This window comes from Petaurus breviceps, unplaced genomic scaffold, assembly GCF_028583685.1.
Source record: "Petaurus breviceps papuanus isolate PSGF00001 unplaced genomic scaffold, PetGlider_PUasm1.0 213, whole genome shotgun sequence".
In the NCBI taxonomy this organism is placed as follows: domain Eukaryota; kingdom Metazoa; phylum Chordata; class Mammalia; order Diprotodontia; family Petauridae; genus Petaurus; species Petaurus breviceps.
The window spans coordinates 91,810-104,626 of record NW_027185860.1 but is presented as its reverse complement, the minus strand read 5'-3'; the positions used below and the strand labels follow the sequence as shown (position 1 = coordinate 104,626).

At 36.0% G+C, this 12,817-nt stretch overlaps 1 protein-coding gene across 6 annotated transcripts in view; it reads left to right on the top strand.

The window, feature by feature from the left end:
• LOC138165581 (roundabout homolog 1-like) overlaps positions 1-9,059 on the top strand; it is a 957,778-nt gene extending 948,719 nt beyond the window's left edge. For 4 of the 6 annotated variants that reach the window (XM_069093911.1, XM_069093909.1, XM_069093912.1 and 1 more), the window contains one exon: positions 6,920-9,058. In XM_069093911.1, coding sequence (XP_068950012.1) covers positions 6,920-7,254 — 335 coding nt within the window. In that variant the 3' untranslated portion in view covers positions 7,255-9,058. Of the gene's footprint in view, positions 1-6,919 lie in introns of all 6 variants that reach the window. The other 2 variants (XM_069093913.1, XM_069093914.1) reach the window with 2 other exon arrangements.
• Positions 9,060-12,817: the final 3,758 nt, after the last annotated feature.

Sequence of the window (12,817 nt, the reverse complement as noted above, 5' to 3'; positions counted from 1 at the left end):
CTTTGGGATCCTTCCATTAAAGTCTGGGGTACATTTAAAGATTCTGGACCCTGCCTTTTACCATCATGCTTCCCCTTCTACCCTTGAGAGATAGAGTGGTTTAGTGGGAAGAATTTGTAGTCATAAGGCTTTAACTCCTAGGATGACCTTGGGCAAGTCATTTTATTTTTCTGGGCCTCAGTTTCCACAGTTGTAGAATGTGAGGAGGTTAGACTGATTTCAAAGCTCTTTTTCAGCTTTAAAATGATGATTTTAGGACAATGAACGAAGTGGAAGGGATTATTTATTTTATAACATTTTGGGGATGTTTGTGTGTTACTATAATATAGATGACATGTCATTTACAAAATTTTTGTATATTAATGGTCACCCAGAAAATTGGGGCATCTACATGAATTCACTTTCCTCTGGCTGCTACAATTTTAATTTTCCTTTTTGTTGCTTTTGGGAATTTCCCTCTCTTTCTTCTTCTGCTGGGTTTTGTGCCATATATTCTTGGTTTATCCAAAAATCAGGTCTTCAGTGATAAGAATCGAGGTAATAAAGGTTAAATCAAAGACTAAACACCCAAAGCAAGTCCTTCTTTACTCTCTATTATGCCAACAAATTCTCTTGTATGCCATTATTAGTCTAATCTTGCAGCAGCTGTAGGAAAATAGATTATGAGTTGGAAAGAGCTTAAGAAGTGATCAGCTCCCACCAATGTATATCCTACTTTCAAAACCCTGCCCCTCCCCCATGTTATGATAGCCAGAATTTATTTATCTTTCCTTTGAAATGTAGATCAACTTTTGTTTCTTTGGGTAGGGAGAGTTATCACTAGCATCTGTATGTAATTTTCTTTGCTGACCCCATTAAGGTGGAAAAAAAGAAGTGTGCATAGGAAGAAACTTTTTTATTATTTCTTGTTTTCTCTTGTCAAAAAATTACTTTGGGAGTTCTTAAAGGAAAAAAAAAAGACTTTATTTATGAAATGGGAATATAGGGAAGAAGCTGTGAAACTATATCCTTTTCCATAGTGTACCAGGAAAGGAAATAAATATTGATTAGAACCAGCAAGTGGTAGCCGTGGAAAGGGAAGCAAAGGGGCCAATTCCTTATAGTCCCAGAAGAAATTAAAATTGTTTATTAGGGGAGTACCTGGAACTATGATGTGTCCTGAAACGTTTATACAAGCCAGATTCCTGTTTTTGAACCTGGCTCCCTGTCAACTGTGGCTACCTTGCTGGAGTCAAAGGCTCCAGGCCATGTTAGTAACTTATCAGTGACTTGCAGTTAGAAGTGGCCCTAATCATTTTGCAATAGAAAGATATGGATTGTTGGTGCCACAAGTTGCATTGTGAATTTGTTTTCCCATAGAGGCTTTGTTACTCAATGGCATTTAAGGTCTACAGTAGTAGTGTCATACTCAAATAGAAATGATCCCTATGAAGCTACATGTTGACTTAAAAAACTTCAAATTAACATTATCTGTGTTATGTTCTATTTGTTGTTATATTGCTAAATATTTCCCAGTTCCATTTTAATCTGGTTTCTGCCCTGGGGAATTTTGCAGGTACTTGTACCCTGTGATGTTGATACCTCTGTTCTTGAACAGGAAATCAATACTGATTACTTTGATTTATTTTTAGTTTGATTATAGGATTAAACTCACTTCTTTAGGAAAACCTGGCCTTAACAGGTAAGCCAGACTAACATAGTCTCTTAAGTCTAGGTCACCTATAGATTTAGGGAATAGATAGATTGATAAGACTTCATCATTTAGTAACATATAATTTAGAAGGATAAAATAATCATAAAATTATAAGGTTTTTCAAAAGGCTAAAAAATTTCCCTTTCCATCAGAAACAGGGGTTTACCAGAAGCTAAATTTAAATTCCCTTTTCTGGCAATTGGAGAAAGGTTAGCTAGGGGTTAATTTCCTCTTTCCAGTCTTAGAGGATAAGCCACCTTTTTTTTCTTGATCTCTGGGTGGACTCTTCTAAGAAAGGAAGTTGACTGCTAACTTTTCAGGACAAGTTCCCTTTCTCAGTATACTTTCTGTTTACAAAAGGCACCACCTGCAAGGAAAGGACTTCTGGATAGGATTAAGAAAGCCAGGGAGAAGCTAATTAGTCAGGTGACCTGCCTTGTCCAATTCAGTTATGTTCAAAACAAGTTTCTGCCTTTTTAAAATTCCTCTTTCCTGTTATAAAATCAGTTCTGTAAATCATTCCTTGTCTCAGAACTCTGAGGAGTCAGGTGACCTGATGTAGTATGCAAATGCTAGCTTTACAAATTAAATCATAGATGGCTTGGTAACTTTTTCCTCAGTTTCTTTTTTATTTCAGATAATTAATTTTAACAGTATGCAGTACTACATTTCATTTTTTTCTACCTACCTATCTGAATAATGAGTTAAATAAGCTTTTGTGGGATGAAATAGGGAGCTAAGAATTATATCTACATAAGTACATAAAGATAGTGTTTCTATGGGGAAATACATTTGGAATTCCAAATAATTAATTTAAATTTTATTTTTGATATGTAACTGATTTATATATAAAGGTGAGTAACTACCCCAAGGAGATTTTGGAATCATTAATCTTGGTCTCTGTCACATCTTTTTCTCATTAATCATGTTTTGAAGTTATACTTGGGAGCATTTATTCAGAAATATTTTAAAGAATAAATCAGAAGGGGCAGCTAGTTGGTGCAGTGAATAGAACACTTGTCCTGGGGTCAGAAGGATCTGGATTCAAATTTGGCTTCAGATACTTAATAGTTGTGGGTAAATCACTTAACCCAAATTGACTTCCCTGTTGTCCCCCACTCCCTCAACCCCACAGGGAATAAACCAGAAGGTCTTGGTCCAGGCTGTAGTTTTGACACTTGGATCTAAGCCAAATTTTCTCATCTGTAAATTGGGATGAGATTTATTATATGTGCTGTCTACTTTGTAGGATTGTTATAAAAAAGCCCTTTATGAATATTCGTGTACTCTGTAATTGTAAGCTCTTCTTATTTCTATGCTTACCGCAGGCATTAGGGCTTATAAAACATATTCTTATACAATCTCTACTGTAAGTCTCTACTCTCAGGGAGCTTATAATCTTAATGGGAAAGCACAACATATTTATAGAAAAAAATACTGTACATGGGGATTCCCATCAACTGGGCAATGACTAAACAAGTTGTAGTATGAATGTAATGGAATACTGTTGTACTCTAAGAAATGAGGGGCAAGTGGACATTATAATAACCTGGGGAGACTTATATAAACTGATGCCGAGTGAGCAGAGCAGAACCAGGAGAACACTGTACACAATTACAAACACATTGTATCTGTGATGACTGACTTTGATAGCCTGGGCTCCCCTCAGCAATGCAAGGTTAGAAAACTCCAGAGGACTCATGATAGAAAGGGTTATCCATAACCGGAGAAAGTATTATGGAGTCTGAATGCAGATTGAAGCAAACGACTTACTCTCTCCCTTTTTTGTTTTGTTTTTTTCTTTCTTGTTATTCATTCCATTGGTTATAATTCTTCTTTACAATTTCACTAATATTTAATATGAGGGCATATATAGAACCTGTATCGGATTATATGCTGCCATGGAGGGGAGGGGGTAGGAGAGAGAGGGGGAGAAAATTTAGAACTCAAAAACTTGTTACACAAAATGTTGTAAACCAATAGTAAATAAGTTTTTTAATGAAATGCTTTATTAACTTATAGTTTACATCATTCATTTCCACAAGATTTTGAGTTAAAAATTTTCTCCCCATTTTTCCCCCTACCCACCACCCCAAAATAGCAATCCCACGGGATATCCCCTCCTCCAATCTGCTGTCTCCCATATCTTCTCCCATACCCCCTCCGACTTTCCAGTAGGGCACATTGGATCTCTATGCCCCAGTGCCTGTATATCTTATTTCCCAGTTACATGTAAAATAATATTAGTAATAGTATATATACACACACACACACATATATATATATATATATATATATAACATTTGATTTTAAAGCTTTGAATTCCAGATTCATTCCCTTCCTCCCTTGTCACCCACCCTTATAGGTAAGATAAGCAATTCAATATAGGTTGTACATGTGTAGCTATACAAAACATTTCCATAGTGGATATGTTGTAAAAGACTGACTATATTTCCCTCCCTTCTATCCCACCACCCACTTGTTCTATTCTCTTCTTTGATGCTGTTCCTTTTCAAAAGTGGGTGCTTCCAACTTCCCTCCCCCCAGTCTGCCCTCCCTTCCATCATCCCTCCTCTCATCTCCTTCCCCCTACTCTCCTGGAGGGTGAGATACCCCATTTAGTGTGTATGTCATTCCCTCCCTAAGCCAAATTCAATGAGAATAAGTTTGACCCATTCCCTTTTGCTTCCCTGTTCTTCCCCTCCATTGTGACCATTTTCCCTTGCCTCTTCTATATGAGACAGATTACCCCATTCTATCTCTCCCCATCTCATCTCATTATATTCCTCTCTCACCTCTTAATTTTACCTTTTAAGTATCATCCCTTCATATTAAATTGGTCATGTGCCCTCTCTCTATGCATACCTGTACACATATATACACACATTCACATATGTATTCACATGCCCATATACCCTCCTATATAGACAGACACATATACACACACACGCGCACACACACACACACACACATATATATATGTGTATATATATATATATATAATATATATGCATTTCTATTCCCTTCAACTATTCTTATACTGAAAAAATTTTCATAAGTTACAATTATCAATTTTCCATGTAGGGATGTAAATAGCTCAACTTTGATAAGTTCCTTATGATTTCTTTTCCCTGTTTACCTTCTCATGCTTCTCTTGCTTCTTGTATCTGAATGTCAGATTTTCTATTCACCTCTGATTTTTTCATCAAGAATGCTTGAAAGTCCTCTATTCCACTGAATGACCATATTTTCCCCTGAAACATGATATTCAGTTTTGCTGGGTAGGTGATTCTTGGTTTTAATCCCAGCTCCTTTGACCTCCAGAATGTCATATTCCAAGCACTTCGATCCCTCAGTGTAGAAGCTGCCAGATCCTGGGTTATCCTGATTGTGTTTCCACAATATTCAAATTGTTTCTTCCTGGCTGCTTGTAATATTCTCTCCTTGATCTGGAAATTCCAGAACCCAGCTATAATATTCCTAGGAGTTTTTTTTTGGGGGGGATCTTTTTCAGGAGGTTATCAGTGGATTCTTTCAACCTCTATTTTGCCCTCTGGTTCTAAAACTTCAGGGCAATTTTCCTTGAGAATTTCTTGAAGGATGATTTCTAGTTTCTCTTTTTGATCATGGCTTTCAGGTAGTCCAGTTATTTTAAAATTATCTCTCCTGGCTCTCTCTTCCAGGTGAGTGGTTTTCCCAATGAGATATTTCACATTGCCTTCTATTTTTTCATGTGTTTAGATCTGTTTAATAGTATCTTGATTTCTCATAAAATCAATAGCTTCCATTTGCTCCAATCTAATTCTGAAGGAATGATTCTTTTCAGTGAACTTTTGAGATTCTTTTTCCATCTGGCAAATTCGGCTTTTTAAGACATTCTCCCATTGCCTTTTTGAGCCTGTCTTGCCATTTGAGTTAGTATATTTTTAAGGTGTTATTTTCTTCAGTCAGGTTGTTGACTCTCATTTCATAATTTTCTTGCATTGTTCTCATTTCTCTTCCCAATTTTTCCTCCACTTCTCTCATTTGGTTTTCAAAATCCTTTTTAAGCTCCTCTATGGCTTGTAACCAACTTGCATTTTTCTTGGAAGCTTTTGGTACAGGAGTTCTGACTTCACTGTCTTCCTCCTGTTCCATGCTTTGATCCTTTTGGTCCCCAAAATAGGAGTGTAAAGTTGAATAGCTCTGTTTGCTTTGCTTCCTTTGCCTGCTCATATTGCCACCCAATTACTTGACTTTTGGGCTTTTTGCCACAGTAGGACTCTGCCACAAGACAGGGGAGCTTTGTCCTAAATGCTGGGGCTTTCTCAGATGCCAAAGATATTATGTTGGGTGCCCTTTTAGAAGCCTCCACTGGCTCTGGAACACTGGTCACGCACCCCGGGACCTCCACCCTAGACAGCAATCCAGATTCAAGCAGGTTAAAGCAAGAGTGATTATCCCTCAGACTGGTTGCTTTGTCCCCCTACAATCTGAAGGCCAGGAGATGAAACTGCCACGTGGCAGCAGCTGCATGGTGGTGGTACTTCAGCCATTTCTTGCCCCAGGGGCAAAGGCCAGCCGCACTCCCGAATTACCAGGTCTCAAAGTCCATACTGCACTGACCTCTCACTTTGTCCTTAGCATCTGTGTGTTCATAATTCTGGAACCTCTACAGCTTCTGGCGATCTTAAGTCCCTCCACCCTGTGGCTGGTCAGACCCCCCTGGGTGTAAGACCTTGGGCTGGAGTGGAGCTGTGGTCGTCTCTCAGAGTACATCGATGGCCACTTCCTGCCAGGCTGTCCTCAATGGGAAGTTAGCTTCTCTGTGTCATTTATGGGTTCTGTAGCTCCAAAGTTTGTTCAGAGTCACCTTTTACATTCATTGGAACAGTAAATAAATTTTTAAAAAAGGAGAAAAAAATAGTGTAATTTGATATAAGTTAATTAAAATTGACTGAGGACTAGAAATGCTTCTAGGAAGGCCAGCTAGGACTTAGGCTGAGAGGAGAGCAAAGATCTAGGACATCAAAGCATGCAGGAAGGAATGAGTCATATGGGTAACCTGGGCTGCCTGGTTTTACATTGGGGATAGTGGAAAATAGTTTAGCAAAGATAGATTGAGAAGAGATTGTATGAGTTCTTGAATGATAGACCAAGGAATTTAAAAGCCTTTTTAAACAAAACAAATTGAAATTTGTTAAAAGTAATACATGAATATATCATTATTTTTAATTTCTCCTACAGGCTCCCGTCTTCGTCAGGAGGATTTTCCTCCTCGTATTGTTGAACATCCTTCTGATCTCATTGTTTCTAAAGGCGAACCAGCTACTTTGAACTGTAAAGCAGAAGGCAGACCCACACCAACTATTGAATGGTATAAAGGAGGAGAAAGAGTGGAAACAGACAAAGATGACTCTCGTTCACACCGGATGTTACTTCCAAGTGGATCTTTATTTTTCTTACGTATAGTACATGGTCGAAAAAGTAGGCCTGATGAAGGGGTCTACATCTGTGTAGCACGGAATTATCTTGGAGAAGCTGTGAGCCATAACGCATCGCTGGAGGTAGCAAGTAAGTAATTTCTGGTTTTGGAGATAAACCAGTTGTTCTGATAATGGTAATAGAAAGTGAAATTTAAATAATACTCTATGCCTGAGGAATATTTTTAGCTTTATATAAAAATGAATGAAATAAGCCATTTGCATTTTATCTTGGCTGTGTGTGTATATATTTACACAGTTTTTGAACTCTCCTTTTGATTTGGAGATGTAGAAAAGAGCATATTGGAGTTGTTATTGCATCTTAATGGGGGAAATTTTTTTACCTTTATACTCAGTTTTAGTTTTATTTAATATAATTATTTATGATATAGTAACTGAAATAGACTATATGTATGTTCATTTAGACAACTATATTGTTAGCTAGTTATATAAAATATATGTGTATATGGAGATTCTGTATTTCAACTCTTGGTTACCCTTGGAAATATATTATATGTTTTGCAAAACTGTATTTATATGGCATTGTATATGTACTGTGTACTTTGCTATTTCATTGAAAATAAGTGATTTCAATGCACTTTGAGATGTAGGCAACACCGAAAGGGATCATTCGATTTTTATAATGACAGCTAATGTAGTTTCTATGAAATTACTTTAGAAAACATTTGTTGTATGTTAAACTATGCAGGCTTTTTTTTAATAGAGTAGTTGATAGAACTGTATGAGTATTGGATTCATCTTTGAAAAGTATTCAAATTAAATTTAACAAATTTCAGTGAATTTTAAAGAATTCAGATGTTGACAAAATAAAAGGGATAAGAATTGACAGTGAGAGAGGTATGAAAGTCATTCTTAATTTGTGTACATTATTAAATAAAATGTCAATTAACTTTATGTTACATGGATATTTTTGGTTATTATGTCATATTTATGGTTAACTCTTTAGTAATGTCTTAAGATTTCATATGATGCATCTAACATTAAATCCATCTAGAACTTTAGCATTGTTATTTAATACACCAAACATTTAATTTCCTGAGATAAAAAAAGACACAGTCAGTCCTTGCCCTCTTACAACTTACAAGGCTATTTGGGTGGTGATATTTGGGCCTAAGTAATTTTGATAGTTATTACATGTGATACCTAAACATTTAAAAATCTTTTATTTTGATTTTTATTAGGATCAGCCTTTGGCATTTTCTAAGAATTTGTACATTGTTGTGATGATTACACTCAGCTTCCAAATGTGTGTGCATGATCTCTGTCTTAAGTCGTCTTGATTAGATTTCATTGAAATTAGAATTGGATGAATATGTCAAACATTAATGATAACAGGAAATTTTTGAAGATCAGATGTCTGTGAGCCTTTGTGGATTAAGCATAGATAGAGCCCTTGAGGGAGCTTTGAGTGTTTTATGGTAGAAGTATAAGCAACAAATGTCTTATCAAGAACTCTGCATGGCCATTATTGAATTCAGGAAGGAGTTTTATTTAACCTTCTCACAAGAATAGGTGATTCACTAGTAGGCACACCCATTTAAGACAGATACACAGCATTTTATCCTTTTCCAATTTCCCTCACCTGTTCCCCATTGGTTGGGTACACAGGGTTTACAGCCTATCCAGAATTCCTAAACCACCCAAGTGAGTTTCAGCCCTGCTTACATATCCTGTTCACCACATTTCTGTGCCCCATTCCCCTTTTTTCTTTTTACCTTATTTGGTCATAGTTCCCCATAGCTTGTAAGTATAAGCAGACATGTTGGATCACAAAACCAGTTTCAATCCGTTTTAACTGGGCTAGTCCCAGTGTCAATTGAGGCCTCCCTATTGCAGTGGTGGTGGTGGTGGTGGTGGTGGAGGTGGTGGTGGTGGAGGTGGAGGTGGAGGTGGAGGTGGTGGTGGTGGAGGTGGAGGTGGAGGTGAAGGTGGAGGTGGAGGGGATGGGGGAAGAGGAGGAGGAGGAGGTTCCAGGAGGTACTTTCCAGCTGTTTAACTGCCAGATAAGCTTTTACACCCTCTTGGGCATATGCAGGAGCAACATTCTAATGGTGATTTTCCACAGAAGTAAGATTAAATTTCTTTCATTAAATTTTTTTTATTTCTTTTTTTTTTACATTATCCACATTTCCCAGCATCCCTCCCTCCCTCTTCCAGAGAGTCATTCCTTATAATAAAGAATTAAAAAATATATATTAAATAATAAATAAAAGTTCAACAGCACCAACCAGCATATCAACAAAAAAAACATGGCATCTAATGCTCCCCAGTTTGGCAAAGAAGTAGAGGAAGGTGTCTTTGCAAAGCTTTTTATTGGGCTCAAGCATGGCCATTGTAATTTATCAGCATTCAGTTTTGATTGATTATTTCCATTTGCATTATTATGGCCATTGTCCATATTGTTTTCTTTACTTCACTTTGTGCCACTTTATGTAAGTCTTCTTATGCTTCTTTATGATAGTTATGTTTATCATTTTTTATAACATTATTTCAGTTATCTGACTGGATTTGTTAATTCATTTCTCATTTGATTTGTTTCCTCTTCTTTGCTACTACAAATGGGTTACTCTAATTATTTTGCTTTATGCGGTGCCTTTCTTTTCATCATTTACCTTTTTGGGGTCAGCAGTATGGATATTTTAGTGACTTTATTTGCATAATTCTAGAATGTTTTTCCGGAATAATTTGACCTTACAGCTTCAGCAACAGTGGATCAGTGTGCCTATCTATTAACAGTCCCTCAATCATTGTCTGTTCCCATCTTTTTTCAATCTCGTGGCCCTAAAGAAGGGATGTCTGAGTTCCCAAGAGGGAGCTGACACTGAAAGGCTGTGGGAAGGGGGATAGATCCAGTTGCGGAGAATAAATTTTGGGAAGGGCAGGAGGTAAAATTGGACCACATAATTTGGGAGACAGAATCATTTCTCATATGCCATGCTGCTTCTTTGCAAGATTACTTCTGTCACATATTGATACTGAGATAGAACAGAAAAAGGGGATAATCAATAAAGGCAATAACATAGAAACTTATTTGAAGAAGGAGCTTAAATCTGGTGCTTTAGCGCCTTTAAATCTCTTGTGCTAAACAAAGTTAAAGAATAAAAGTATAGAGATCAAGAATAAGAGAATAAAATTTCAAAATAAATTGGAAAGGAAAAGAATTTGTTAAAGAAACACAAGTTATACTAACAAACTAATAACATGTAAACTTGAGGGTAGGAAAAGAAGGAAAATTTTGAAATAACTACTTGAGGGAAAATAGAAGGGAAAAAATAGATAAGTAAATAAATAAAAGAAAAATAAATCAAGAATTTAAGTAAAACCCCTAAACCAGGGTTGACAAACAGGGTCAAGGATTAGGGTTGGGGGAGATGAGAAACTGAGACCAGAGTTATCATAGTAGTTTAAACAAATCTAATCTTTTTTTTCCTTTAAGTAATTTTTTTTATTGAATTATGGTTTGAAAGGTAGGAGACTTGAGCACCTAATACAAATATGTTATAGCTTTCAGAATTCATTTATATTTTAAATATAAATATTCTCTTTGTGGCCATGGGGCATGCTGTAAAGCTTCTCTGAGTGAGCCTTGGGGTAAGAGTTGCCTACTAAGTTATAGATTGGTTATGTTTTACTTTCTGTGGAGTGTAATTTAGATCCTATCCTGGAGGATTTAGACAGACTACATTGTGAGTTAATATTTCATATTTAGTCTCAGTAGACATCATGATTTGACAGAATGTCATAAAAAGATGAGGATATGGGCAAAGGGTAAAAGAAGAGGACATCTTGAAACCTTTGTTATCTGAAATTATAGTTTGTCTGATATACAGAGTTTGTAAATCAGAAAGAATATCTTAAATTTCTCTTTGTCTCACTCTGTCTTTCTGTGTGTGTCTGCTATCTTTCTGTCTTTATACTACTTTTTCTCAATTATTTCTCATTATCAGAATCTTAAATAAATTGGTATGAAAGCGACAATAGTAGCATTGAAGCCTTAACTTATAGATTTCTATTTCTGTAAAACATCTCAGGTTTTAGTTCTAGTGATCAAAGACTCTGTCTAAAAGCCCTTTAGTGAACAGGAATTTTAAAAGTTAGATTGTGTAATTTGGCCTTTAAGAGGCAATTATTGTCCAATAAACTTTGTTTTTTTAACCTATACATTTTTTTTCTCTCAGAAGCTAAAAATCTTAACAGTATACTTCAGCTGACGGATGTTTGTAGATCAGCTAGCACATAGTATTAATTAAATAGGATTATATGATGATATTTTTCTCATAACTTCTAAAAATTATGGATCCCTTTCATCAAAAAATACTCAGATTTAGGAATGTTAATTGGGACATTCATTTAGCTATTTTCCAGTATGGCGTTGTAATAGAGTAGTTAGACTTAAAATGAAGAAGTCCTAATCTCAACTCCTGTCTTGCACATTTATTGACTTTGTGATTCTGGGCAAGTCATTTACCCCCTTTCATTTCTCCATCTAAAAAATGAAGATGAAAAATAGCACTTACCACAAAGAGTTTTGGGGATTAAAATAGCATATATAAAGTGCTTTGCAAACCTTAAAGTATTACATAAATACTTAATAAATACCTTAGTTTATTGTTGTTTCCAAAATATTATCAGTCTGCTGAGGATCAAAATTTATTATTTACTGCATATAAATAAGCAAGGCATTCTTCATTTTTAAAGTCTTTTAAGATAACGTTAATTTATTTAGTCATCAGTATAATTTCTAAGAATGGTGGTTTATGTGGATAAGTAAGGAGAGTATTTATTATTGCACAGGTGAGGTAAGAAAATCTAATTGAAGAGACCTAGAAAGTGGTCTCTTTATTTGAAAAATGACTAGACTAGGATACATGTTAGAAATACACTTAGTTTAGGAATAAACGACATTCATTGGGAAGCCAGGAAAGTTTTCACTTTTTATTTTGCATTTATTCTCTCTGAATAAATGGGTAGCTCCCTTAATGGAGTAACCCCACTCAGACAAATGTGAGTCCTTTTATTCTGCTTCCATTCTGATTTTCTGCCTTGTTCTCCATTGGCTCGGTGCAGCCTCCTGAAGTGCCCACTGTCTTGCTCCCCTCAAACAGCGTCAAGCATGCACACAAAGCTCTAAGCCCTTACCTGATCAGAAGCCTGCTGTCACTTCTGACCCACATTCTACTCTCACTAAAGATAGGAGTACTTTTAATGATGTGGAAACAAAATTCCTCCCATCATTTCCCACATGCACTACAAATATTTTTTTTTAACTAGTGTAATTGTTTTTTAAGAGTTAATTTTCACCCTTACAAACCAGATGCTTGGACATGGGCACCATTTTCTTAATATTTGTTTCCTTGTTCCAGGTTGAGTGCCACTGTGTTTCTGTTTTTCATCATTTTAGCTCATTGAAAAAGCAGTTGTAGGTTACTGTTTTTGGTAATGAAGTAATAAGTGACTAAAACAAAATTTTAGGTGGAAGGTGCCATCACCATGAACCATATTGTTCTGATCTGCCTATCGAATGGTAGCACAAGACTTTGTAAGTTAGAAAAATAATTGAATCAAAGAGAATGAGTTAAGCCCAGAAAGCAGAGCCAACTATTAAATCCATAGGTAAAGTATATTTTTTAAATGTTTCATT